Source organism: Polypterus senegalus, chromosome 10, assembly GCF_016835505.1.
Source record: "Polypterus senegalus isolate Bchr_013 chromosome 10, ASM1683550v1, whole genome shotgun sequence".
Lineage (NCBI taxonomy): Eukaryota > Metazoa > Chordata > Cladistia > Polypteriformes > Polypteridae > Polypterus > Polypterus senegalus.
In genome coordinates, this window is record NC_053163.1 from 175,003,016 (window position 1) to 175,016,410 (window position 13,395).

The following is a 13,395-nucleotide window of genomic DNA, read 5'->3' on the forward strand; positions in this document are numbered from 1 at the left end:
AGTCAAGGAGATTTTAGCAGATACTGATGACTTCCACGTGTAACTCCATTTTGGACCATTGATCGTTCATTTTATAAGCAATTTTCACTTGTTTTCTGTGTTAACTGAAGCACCTTTTTTGGCACAGCACATCCATTTATTCTTCATTCTCTGCCAACACTAAAACACAACTGCAATGGGACCACTCGGAGAGTCCAAATGGCTTAACTGCTGGTCTTTGGACCATGGAAGGAGGCCGGGAAAGCAAATTTGAACACAGGAAGGACATGGACATCCAACACAAAGGGCATTTTAGTTGGGAACCAAGGAAGATCCTTCTTATACCCTGATAGTCGTGCACTTTAGAGATCAAGTAAGGGTGGAGTTGAAATAAGTAAGTGGCTTATGATATAAAAAAGCAAACATTTCTAATGAGGCAGCAATACAAAAATTCTCTGCATGCGTCAGTTATGAGGAAGGCAGCTGCAGTTCCCATTCTTGAAGCCCTCTGTGCTCTCAGCCCAACATGTTAATGCCACGCTCAGTTCTCGGTTGCAGCTACCTTTAGTTTAGTTTCTAAATCTGAGTCATTATGAGGGCTGGGGGCAGCAATAACATCCCAGAAAGGCAGTTTGTGTATTTCCAATGACAGCTGAGAAAATGGAACTGCGTACAGCCGTTAGAAATTAAAAAAATAGTAACAATGACCTCAGAGTGGTCAGACATCTCGAGATCTATGTGAGGAGCGAGTCTGCTGTGACACTGGAAGGCCACACGTGACCCTTACAAAACTTCACCAGTTAGTGCTGAGTGTCGGTCTTTTCTCTCTTAGTGGGAAGAAGGTTTCCCTTCCTGTGGTTGTCTTCACGGAATTGGGAAGTGAAACCTCGTCTCGTGTTTGTCAGACGTGTCCCTTCTGGCTCCATCACATGAGGCTCTGGAAACAACTCTAGCATGTTGTATATTTGTGAAAAGTCCAACCTTATAAACAGGACACACCCTGGTCATCATCATCATCTACAAAATGATCTTTCTCACAGATTTAATTCTAAATAACACGGTCGGGAATTCTGCGCACTTTTCGGATTGCATCCACATGTCCCTCCTTCCCTCAGTTCAGTTCAGGGTCACAGGGCTTGAGGCTACAGTAACTGTAACATGAGGATTGAGTGCACTGGAGCTGAGATAGCGGGGGTCTGCTGCTGTATAAGAAGCCCCTAACTGGCTAATATTCCAAAAGGAGTTCCTCTTGAGAGCCACAGGCTTGAAAGGCTTGATCTGTAATCCCAAGGCTCTGAGTTCATGTCCCACTGCTGTTCATGATCCGGACTTGTGTAATCAGAATGTAAGTTTAATATGTCACTGTGCTCTGTGCAAATATTTTAAATCTGCTTTTCTTTTCTTCTCACATGTACTACTAACACAAAGCCAGATTTAGTACACAAGGGCCTAGCATTTAGAACTTCTAGGCAAGCATCTTAAGACAAGACAAGTTAAGGACAACTGCAAAATGGGCAACGTGTGTCAGAGTCAGCATAACATTGGATCTTCTTTTCCTTGTTTGGAATGGCATGATTCTCCTAAGTGGGGTCTGCACATGGAGAAAGAGTATAAAGCCTTGGAACATTGCCCGGCACACCTTTGAAGCCGATGGACGGATGGGAGATAACATCATCCGATCCGGAAAATCCATCCAACAGCACAGTGAAAATGGCAGACTCTATACATCGGGCTCCCACTTCGGTGATGGTCTTGTCATGACTTCCGCGTAAACCGTTATTTCTTCCATGTGATTTCTTATCGCCGTATCACTAAGGGAGGAGTATCGCTTTTTTAAAATTATATCTATATTATTTCGGGTTATGTAACATGCTGTAATTATAAAATAAGTCATTCCAACAAGGGAGCTGGCGCCCCCTGCTGGATACAATTTGGTTTTGTAATTTTTTTCGCCTTTCTCCTTGGCTACTAAAATAATGGACAGCATGTCACATGGAGGTCAAGGAGTAAAATGGTGTGATTATCCATCTATCCATTATCCAACCCACTATATCCAAACTACAGGGTCACGGGGGTCTGCTGGAGCCAATCCCAGCCAACACAGGGCGCTAGGCATGAAACAAACCCCGGACAGGGCGCCAGCCCACCACAGGGCACACACACACACACACACACACACACACTAAGCACACACTAGGGACAATTTAGAAACGCCAATCCACTTAACCTGCATGTCTTTGGACTGTGGGAGGAAACCCATGCAGACACGGGGAGAACATGCAAACTTCACGCAGGGAGGACCTGGGAACCCAGATCTCCTAACTGTGAGGCAGCAGCGCTACCCACTGTGCCACTGTGCCACCCCTAATTGAATGATATGTGAGTGCAAATGATTCAGTCTATTACAAACTGTTTTTTGTTGCATACTTCTTATGTATTTAGTCAGTCAATCAGTATCCAACCCGCTACATCCTAACACAGGGTCACGAGGGTCTGCTGGAGTCAATCCCAGCGCGCAAGGCAGGAACAAATCCCCAGGCAGGGCGCCAGCCCACCATAGGGCACTCACACACACACCAAGCACACACTATAGGGACAATTTAGGATCAATGCACCATGGTGTGATTATTTACTTTTTATTTTTTTGGTTTTGAATGTTTTTGAATAAGTTAATTTTGAAATGCCACTGGCGCCATTTGTTTTTTTGTTTTCATTGTTGCTAGTGAAGACAATCAGGAGAGTGCGACTCTCTCATCATGGTGTTAGTTGAACTCATCAAGTTCATTATTGGATTGGTCTTCTCTCACACCCTAAACTTCTCACACACAGAAAGACACACACACACACATAACCTATCCACACAAATCCATAAGAGCGATGTCTACAATGCCCGTCACTCCATACAGGACTCACTCCCACCATTTGGGGTGTCCCTGGATATAACCCCTGAATAAATGCTGCTTTGGTTCCCAACAATATTCTTGACCCACATGAAGGCTCTTTGGTTATATGCCACTTACCATCTAATGATTTTTTTTACTTCTACTGCACTGTTCTTCCACTGGAGCGTCCCCTACACCGGGTGTCATGTAGTTACTTTATTATTTTAGTCACTTCTGAGTACTGTGCTGGACACTTTACCTGAGGGGTTACCCAGTCCAGGTGGTTCATCGTGTGGTGATGCGGCAAAGTGCTATCAGTGTGTGCTCCCAACCAGTATAAATATACAGGGACTGGCAAAACTAGGTTTACAGTTGTTTGTATGGAAAATGACATGCAGGTTATGATTATTAAAACAGCTTTATTAACTCAGTAGATTTATTAACTTTATTAACTCAAAAGATTATCACAATGGCACAGTGCACTCAAAAGTGCTGAATTTACCTAAAAGATATGTATGTTTTGCATACTCCCAGCTATAAACCTACATTGGCCAACCCCTGCATACATATAGTGAGGTCCATAAATATTTGGACAGAGACAACATTTTTTCTAATTTTGGTTCTGTACATCACCACAATGAATTCTAAATGAAACAACTCAGATGCAGTTGAAGTGCAGACTTTCAGCTTTAATTCAGTGGGTGAACAAAACAATTGCATAAAAATGTGAGGCAACTAAAGTATTTTATTAACACAATCCCTTCATTTCTGGGGCTCAAAAGTAATTGGACAATTGACTCAAAGGCTATTTCATGGGCAAGTGTGTCTTATCAATGAAGCAGATAAAAGGCCTGGAGTTGATCTGAGGTGTGGTGCTTGCATGTGGAAGATTTTGCTGTGAACAGACAACATGCGGTCAAAGGAGCTCTCCATGCAGGTGAAAGAAGCCATCCTTAAGCTGCGGAAACAGAAAAAACCCATCCGAGAAATTGCTACAATATTAGGAGTGAGAAAATGTACAGTTTGGTACATCCTGAGAAAGAAAGCAAGCACTGGTGAACTCAGCAACGCAAAAAGACCTGGACGTCCACGGAAGACAACAGTGGTGGATGATCGCAGAATCATTTCCATGGTGAAGAGAAACCCCTTCACAACAGCCCACCAAGTGAACAACACTCTCCAGGGGTCATGATCGATATCCAAGTCTACCATAAAGAGAAGACTGCATGAAAGTCAATACAGAGGGTGCACTGCAAGGTGTCAGCCACTCGTAAGCCTCAAGAATAGAAAGGCTAGATTGGACTTTGCTAAACATTCTTTGGACAGATGAGACCAAGATCAACCTCTACCAGAATGATGGCAAGAAAAAAGTATGGAGAAGACGTGGAAGAGCTCATTATCCAAAGCATAGCACATCATCGGTAAAACACGGTGGAGGCAGGCAGTGTGATGGCTTGGGTGCATGGCTGCCAGTGGCACTGGGACACTCGTGTTTATTGATGATGTGACACAGGACAGAAGCAGCCGAATGAATTCTGAGGTGTTCAGAGACATACTGTCTGCTCAAATCCAGCTAAATGACGTCAAATTGATTGGGCGTTTCATGATACAGATGGACAATGACCCAAAACATACAGCCAAAGCAACCCAGGAGTTTATTAAAGCAAAGAAGTGGAAAATTTCTTGAATGGCCAAGCCAGTCACCTGATCTTAACCCAACTGAGCAGGCATTTCACTTGTTGAAGACTAAACTTCGGACAGAAACAAACAACAACTGAAAGTAAAGGCCTGGCAGAGCATTAAAAAGGAGGAAACCCAGCATCTGGTGATGTCCAGGAGTTCAAGACTTCAGGCTGGCATTGCCAGCAAAGGGTTTTCAACCAAGTATTAGAAATTAACATTTTATTTCCAGTTATTTAATTTGTCCAATTACTTTTAAGCACCTGAAATGAAGGGACTGTGTTAAAAAAATGCTTTAGTTGCCTTACATTTTTATGAAATCTTTTTGTTCACCCCACTGAATTAAAGCTGAAAGTCTGCACTTCAACTGCATCTGAGTTGTTTCATTTCAAATTCATTGTGGTAATGTACAGAACCAAAATCAGAAAAAATTTGTCTCTGTCCAAATATTTCTGGACCTAACCGTATATTTAAAACACATGTAGCCCCTAGAAGACAGCTAGTAAGGGCACTTTGAGGGTAGCGATACGATTAACGCACAATCCAATTGAGAACTTGTGGCCAGAGCTGACAAAAGCTGTTCACTCGCAAACAACATGACACCTGGCAGAGCTTTTGAGCAGTTTGGCAAAGTATAATGCCTGAAGGCTGTCATGGTTGTCACCTACTCTATACTGACTAAAAGGGGTGGAATACTAATGCAATTGATCATTTTGTGTTTTATATTTGTAATTGATTAAACCACTTTGCAGAGATCTTTTTTCACTTCAGATCTGTGTCAATAAAGCCAAATGAAATCCACTGGGATTCAATGTTGTATAACATGAAAATGTGAAGACTGCCAAGGGGGTGAACACTTTATATAGGCGCTGTACTCTGATTTCCTAATCTGTTGTTCCCTTTTCATGGGGGTCAGAGTTAATCCCGCTTCTTGTATTTATAAACTGCAGGACTCGGCTCACCTGTTTGTTTTCCCCTCTTCCCAGATGCATTACTAGAAGAGCTGGCAAAGACTACCCACCATGCAGCTCCAGAAGTCACACCTGATAACAGCGATCAACCTGTTGGCACGGAGCAAAATGCAGCTACGGACGGTGGAGCAGCCTTCACTGGACAGGTACAGGATGGCTCAGCAGGTTGAGGGCTCTGCAGGCACATTGGGGCACTCAGAGCTGAGAAGTGGTAGTCGTCAATCTCTGGGTCACTGGCAGCATTCTGTGTGACTTACTCTTGATCACTGGGTGGTCACTTTGAATGTCCTGTTCTTGTCTCCCAAGGTGCAACCAGTTTACACAACACGATTCCCAGTAAAAAAAGAAGGTGATGAAGACGAGGAGCACGTATACAGGTAAGATGGTTTATCTGCTCGAGCTGCTCATTCAAAAGCTGTGAGCCCATTTATTGTAGACTGACGACAGCTTATAAGTCATTAAGGAAGAGGACATGCCACCCAGACGGGTAGGGGGTGACCCAGTGACGTGGCACAGATTCTGAATTGGTAAAAAAAAAACAAGACACGGAAAAGTCAAGGAGTCCCAGAGTTGTCCTCAAATTGGGAGTTTGGAAAGCAATCATGCATCATGCATTCAAACAAGTTTCATAATTACAAATCTAACGGGTCATTAGTGCTTTCATTCCTCCAGGACAAATCTTTATTGCATTATAGATTTTGCATTTTCTGAGAAATGTATCTACATGTTTTGGGGTCCTGAACAGATTTGTACTCCTTGATCCTTAACTTCCCTCTCATTTTATTTAATAACATTTTAGTAACATGGGAACTTCGTGATGCATACACACATTTTTAAACGGAAGCTGCAGAGCTGGTGGCTCTGTTGTTATTTGCACCTCATTGTTAACTGATGGCTGCTTACGAAAACAGGAGAAAATTAAAACCCAAATTAGACTGTCAAGGATTCTGAGTTAACTAAAACTAAGCCCTCTAAAAACATATTGCTTTATAGTAAGTAAATCCATCCATTATCCAACCCGCTATATCCTAACTACAGGGTCACGGGGGTCTGCTGGAGCCAATCCCAGCCAACACAGGGCAAGGCAGGAAACAAAGCCCAGGCAGGGCGCCAGCCCACCACAGGGTGCGCACACACACACACACACTAGGGACAATTTAGAATTGCCAATGCACCTAACTTGCATGTCTTTGGACTGTGAGAGGAAACCCACACAGACACGGGGAGAACATGCAAACTCCACGCAGGTCTCCTAACTGTGAGGCAGCAGTGCTACCACTGCACCACCGTGCCACCCTTGTAAGTAAATACATTCTAATTAAGAAATCGATACAATAGAAAACCTGCAGCCACTGTGGACCACCAGGACCAGAGAACCCCCTCATGGGTCAAGAGTGCCTGTGCTGCTCTCTTTATTGAGGGCAGCATTTCAACAGTTATAAGACGAGGACCTAGTGGAGTGGTAGAGATGCTGCTTTACAGCTGAAGTGTCGTGGGTTCAGATCCCACCTTGGTGACTAACACTCAGGGATTTATATGTCCTCCCATTGTCTGGGCTTTCTCTGCATCCTAAGGTTAGTATGACTCTAACTTGTCAGAGCCCATAGAGTCTGCCAGTGATTTGTTCCATCTTCGGTGACGTGCGTGTTTGACATCAACCCCATAATCCAGATACACATACATGCTTTGACTAAAACTGGCGTCACATTACACGACTTCAAATTGGAGGGGATGTCAAACTTGATGACTCTCGTCGTCTACAGATGTCAGAATACATGACCAGAAAATGCAGGGTGTGACACATGTCACTACACTGTGATGACTTTCCAGCAGAGTTCCACATTTCCATAGTACTGCCAGATGGTCCCTTTTTCCTGGGAATCCAATAATGTGCTGTTAGATGGCAGCTTTCCAGGTATGTTGAGCACAGCCTCAATCTCAGCCTTTTTTGTCATTTTTTCTATAGAACACTAGACATCAGAGACACAAGCTGGTTGGTTGGGTCCAAAACCCCCATTACTTGTCATTATATTATGTACCCTGTGCTTCCAGCTGAGCGCTCATTGGTTCTGTCACACATAGATTGGTTAGACTAAAACACTGGGGAGGTCAAACTACACGACTGATGACTCACTAAGGTATGTTAATGAAATCAGTCAGTCAGTCAGTCATTATCCAACCTGCTATACCCTAACACAGGGTCACGGGGGTCTACTGGAGCCAATCCCAGCCAGCACAGGGCGCCAGCCCACTGCAGGGCACACACACTAGGGACAATGTATGATCGCCAATGCACCTAACCTGCGTGTCTTTGGACTGTGGGAGGAAACCAGAGCACCCGGAGGAAACCAACGCAGACGTGGGGAGAACATTCAAACTCCATGCAGGGAGGACCTGGGAACCGAACCTGAGTCTCCTAACTGCGAGGCAGCAGCGCTATCACTGCGCCACCATGCCGCCCATGTTAATGAAGTCTGCAAGTAAAAATTGGTAGAAATGCCATGTAATCTGACAAGCTTTATTGTATATAGTGTCTTTCATATTGAGTACTATACAATTTAACAAATGACCTACTGGTTCACACTAGTTCCTCACAGCTCTACTCCTGTCTTGATTACTGTCTCTGTGCAGTTTGTATTCTCTCCTCCATGTCCATATGGTTTCCTCTCTCTGGGTCAGATTGATGGAGTTCGTCCTGGGTTGGTACCTCCGTTACTCTTAGTTTGTCTGATAGGATTTGCCCACGCCATGGATCTAAAATTGAATGAACATTTAGACATAGTAACAGCTTAGTCAACCATCTCTTGCATTGTAACTTCAAAGCTAAACACTCTTTTAGAATGCTCTTGCTATGAAAGTCACTATGAAAGCATCAGACCCATTGAAATGCTCCAGTTTTGTGTTTCTAACTCCATCTCCCCCATGTCAGTGAGCTTCCAGAACCGCAGCCTTGTCTTCTGAGCCCAAACTCAGCCTCACGAGAACTGGATGACATCATGAAGGGCCTTTTACAGCTGGATTTAGAGGTGAGTGACGTTACACTTGCATTATCGAGCCAGACTTGTGTTCTTTTTTTTTCTTAATAAAGTGTGTGTAGTGTGTGAAATAATGTGATATGTTATTAGATTTATGAATAATTAGCATGAATATTGATATAATTTAAGGCAACTAAATGGACTGGCGCTCTGCCTGGGGCAGCTTCCTGCATTGTGTCCAGTCTTGCCAGAATAAGTTTTGACCTTCCAAGACCCTGAATTAGATTTAGTGGGTTTGAGAATGAAATAAAATCACATCATTAATATAAATTACTATTAGATATATATAAATAAAAGACCTGTGTGTGTGTGTGTATGGAGCAGTCTGCTCTGCTCACGCTCAACCACAGCCCCTAGATGGTGCATGCATGCACTTTTAAATTTTTCAGTGGCTGAATGCATCTCAGTTCTCACTTTGGAAGACCTGTGTGTGTGTGTGTGTGTGTGTGGAGTGGTCCACTCTGCTCGCGCTCAAGCATAGCCACGGGAGTTGGTGTGAATTCTACAGAAGATGAAGAAGCTTATACAAGTGTGAGCTTGTATGTGGTGAGATGGCACCTGCAGGCACTATTAAATGCACCTCACTTCTCATTTAACCCAAGCAGACACACTCAGCTTTGTGGTACATGCATACTGTACGTTCACACAACGAGCTACCATTTGTTTGCCTGAGTCAGGTTCCGGCCTGTTCAGCTCAATTTGTGCCACAGCTGCACTCGACTACACGTCCGTCTCGGATGAGATACCACCTCTCCTGGGCCACTTAGCTGACGCCTCTGCAAGTTCACCAAGATAGTAAAACTGCTAGGCAGTCTTCAGGTTGTTTTTTTGTCCTGAAAAGCACAGACAGCTAGTTCATAATAATTATTATGATCATAAAAACCGTTAGTCACAATAGTATGTGCTGCTGCCCTCCAACTCCTAGGACTTCATTTTAAATGCAGGTCTCTCCTGTGTCTGTGAAAAGTTTGCAGGCTTCAATGGCGACCCTTTGCAGAAACGTTTCACCACATTGCAAATCTGAGATACTTTGTGGGCTGAGTTCTCTGCAATTCATTTGCCAATGAGGATGGGATTTGCACTCTGGAGAGGTGGAGTGAAGCGGTGATGCTGCAATGAAAAGATGGAGGCTGATAGAGAGAGGTGGGCATCAGCTGATATCACTAGCTCTCAGTATTTAAGGATGGTCTAAATGCAATTGTTCTCAGAAATTCTCCATTTAGTTCACTCTGTAAGGAGATCACTTCTAAGTAGATGTCGCAGGTTTGTGGCTGAGCACCAGCAGTTCACCACAGTGCAAAACTGTGAACTGAGATGCTTTGTGGTGTGAGGCCTCAGCATGACAACGAGGATGGGATTTGCACAGTGGCAGGGTGGAGTGTACTGGTGACACTGCAAAGAAAACTTGGGATCCGGTTGAAAGAGAGAGAGACAGAGAGAGATCAGCTGACATCACCAGTAAGTGCTCCGCTCTCAGTTTTCACAGGTGGTCTTAGCACATTTGACTAAAGGAATTCTCCCCACGTTGTAAGGAGACTGCTTATGAGCAGACCTCCTAGATTTGCAGCTGACTATCAACGGTTCACCACAGTGCAAAACTGTGAACTGAGATGCTTTGTGGTGTGAGGCCTCAGCCATACACTTGGTGACGAGGATGGGATTTGCACTGTGGCAGGGTGGAGTGTAGTAGTGACGCTCTGAAGAAAACATGGGAGCTGATAGAGAAAGAGAGAGAAAGGGGGAGAGAGATCATCTGACGTCACCAGGAAGTGCTCCACTCACATTGTTTAGAGATGGTCTCAGCATAAATTCTCCTGTTAGCTCACACTGTAAGGAGATTGTTTCTGAGCAGACATCGCAGCTTTGTGGCTGACCACCAACAGTTCACCACAGTGCAAAACTCTAAACTGTGAGACTACAGCAATATACCTGGCGACGAGGATGGGATTTGCACTGTGGCCGGGTGGAGTGCAGAGGCTCAGCTGATGTTACCAGGAATTGCTCTGCTAACAGTATTCAGAAGTGGTATCTGAGTTTTTCTATTAGCTCATACTGCAAGGAGACCACTACAGTAATCCCTCCTCGATCGCGGGGGTTGTGTTCCAGAAGTAGAAGGGGTTGTGAATCCGCGAAGTAGAAACCATGTTTGTTTGGTTATTTTTATATATTTTAAGCCCTTATAAACTCTCCCACACTGTTTATAAATATTCCCCACACAGTTACAGCATAAACCCTTTGTATTCTCTTAGATATTAGGTAAGATTCATTGAAATTATGTATGTAAACACACTGTTTATATACAGTAAAACCTAAATATTATTTTAAAGGTATCGAGTGTCTCCGATATCACATATGCTACAGCCATTACGATAGACAGGCCACCAGCAATAAATACGTACAATGCAAGAAAAATAGCATACAGTAAATGTGTGTACAGTGACACTAAACGTACGTACATGTACTAAGTACTGTAAGCAGAAAATTAATTATGGTTACTCACCAACAATGACACAATGACTTGTCCGATAACAATGAGTTTAATTTCTAAAGGAGCCACTTCAGGTGATTGTGTAGCACTGCCGTTGTTCTTCTTCAATCCAAATCCCTAAAGCAGATTCCATCCAGACTACTGCCTTATTACATCCACTTACAACTCGTTTTGCACCCTGGTTGAAAGGACACTGCGGCCGTAGATCTTATATTCCTTTCCTTCTTTTTAAATAAAAAGTATCGTAGCCTCATTGATGCCATAATGGTATTCCAACAGTGGTGTAGCTGTTCCCTTCCTTCAACGTATCCAAAACTTTTACTTTTTCGGCAATCGTTAACATCTTCCGTTGGCGCTTGGGCACGGCCCCTGAAGCAATAGCAGGAGCAGATCGTTTTGAAGCCTTAATGAAGGGCTTGACTCTGCACAAAGATAAACACAAAAGAGCACAAAAGTTTTACACAGCGGAACACGTTGATGCTGAATGAGCGAGACGAGACTTCCTGGTTAACGCCGCAGAATCGAATCGGCGCTCCGTCGCTGAGCCATTCAGCACACAGGAACTTAACTGCGTGCGCTGATTGGTTAGCTTCTCAGCCATCCGCCAATAGCGTCCCTTGTATGAAATCAACTGGGCAAACCAACTGAGGAAGCATGTACGGGAAGTAAAAAGACACATTGTCCGCAGAACCAGCAAAGAAGCGAAAAATCTGCGTTATATATTTAGATATGCTTACATATAAAATACACGATAGAGTGAAGCCGCAAAAGTCAAAGCACGATATAGAGAGGGATTACTGTACTGAGCCTGATGTTGCGGGTTCAAGCCAGCACAGAGCAAATCTTTGAACTGAGAATCTTTGTGGAGTGAGCCCATGGCGAGGTATAGCTGACAACTGTTTGCTCTACCTTGTGCCGAGGTAGTATGTCAGTTTGCTTGAAGCAGCTGTATACATACAGATAAGGCGCTATAATGCAGCTATATTAAAGTACAGATGCATTTCCATGATAATATACATGCTGTCCCTGTATCCATGTAGGCTTTGCTGTTACATTTGAAGACATGCAGGTTATGTTCACCAGTATTTCCACATCAGCCTTTAAGAATGAGTGTAGAATCCCATCCAGGGTTGGTGTCTGCCTCGTGACCCTAAACTGGATTAAGTAGGTTCAAAAAAATGAATGGACGGATTTTAATGCCATGTTACATAAGTCTGGGTGGCGTGGTGGCTCTGAGGCTAGAGATCTTTGCTGGAAATTGGAAGGCTGCCGGTTCAATTCCCATAAACACCAGAAGGTGACTCTACTCCATTGGGTCCTTGAGCAAGGCCCTTAACCTGCAATTGCTTCATCCTGGGTATGATGTTAATCTGTATCCAGTCCAGCAAGCGGGTCCCCCAACTTGCAGGGAAAAACCAAGGGGGTTGGTGGCAGGATTGGCACTCCAGCCACTGTAAAGAAACTCACACTGGACCAGTGTGGTGCTGTGGGGTCCCAATCCAGGTGGTTTGTCATGTGATGGGTGTCAGCACATGCTCCCAACCGTGTCACATAAGTTTGAAAAGGACACTCTGGTCTTGTGCAGTGTGACTTTATCATTATTTACCTTTGAAAGACTTAAGACCAGGCCTAATCCGTACACCCTGTTAGCCTTTAGTTTTACCAGTTTTGAAGTTTGGGGGTCAATGGTATCCTTTACCTGTTGTCAGGTCAGACATTAAGGCTCAGTTGCTCCATTATGAAGTAAAATATCTGAAGGCACAAAGGCTACTTCGTAATTTTCGGAACTGACGAACAGCTCTTTTAATTACTAATGGGCAGTTCAAAAGAACGGTGAACTTAACGTAACGTGAAGTGAAGTGAAGAACCTGAACGTGAGCTAGTTCGGTTTTATGTGATATTCTGGATCTGGTTTCGGTCCAGATTAAACGTTTTGCCTTACCCTGCAATGCAGTGATGGAGTCGAATCCAAATACAGTATTCAGGTAAGCACAAATGGTGGATTTCTATAAATATTTATTTCATACAAACTTTTTGCCATTTATTTGTATTCAGTAAAAATAACATCAAATCAAATTGGCACTGTCTGTGTCTGCCAGCTTGTGCTTAAGCGGACCCCTGCTGACACGAGCACACGGTGAAGCTCCGCTTTCGCTTTTAGGAAAACGTTGTACTTCACGAGATTCAACTTTATATATTTCCTCGTTGAACATGTAATATGTGACGTGAATTTTGACCGGCAGTGTAATACGTTAGTTCACCTACACGCTGGTTCCACAGCCACCATTTGTGTCACACGGTTGGAAATAAAGTGGTAATTTCTATATACTGCGGTGGGCTAGCGTACTGCCCGGGGTTTG

General features: G+C 43.8%; 1 protein-coding gene across 1 annotated transcript in view; it reads left to right on the forward strand.

Annotated features, from left to right (window-relative positions):
• Positions 1 to 13,395, forward strand: part of lpxn (leupaxin) — a 55,976-nt gene that overhangs the window by 25,282 nt on the left and 17,299 nt on the right. Inside the window, exons 2-4 of the mRNA XM_039767747.1 lie at positions 5,528 to 5,658; positions 5,819 to 5,889; positions 8,442 to 8,538. Coding sequence (XP_039623681.1) covers positions 5,528 to 5,658; positions 5,819 to 5,889; positions 8,442 to 8,538 — 299 coding nt within the window. The remainder of the gene's footprint in view (positions 1 to 5,527; positions 5,659 to 5,818; positions 5,890 to 8,441; positions 8,539 to 13,395) is intronic.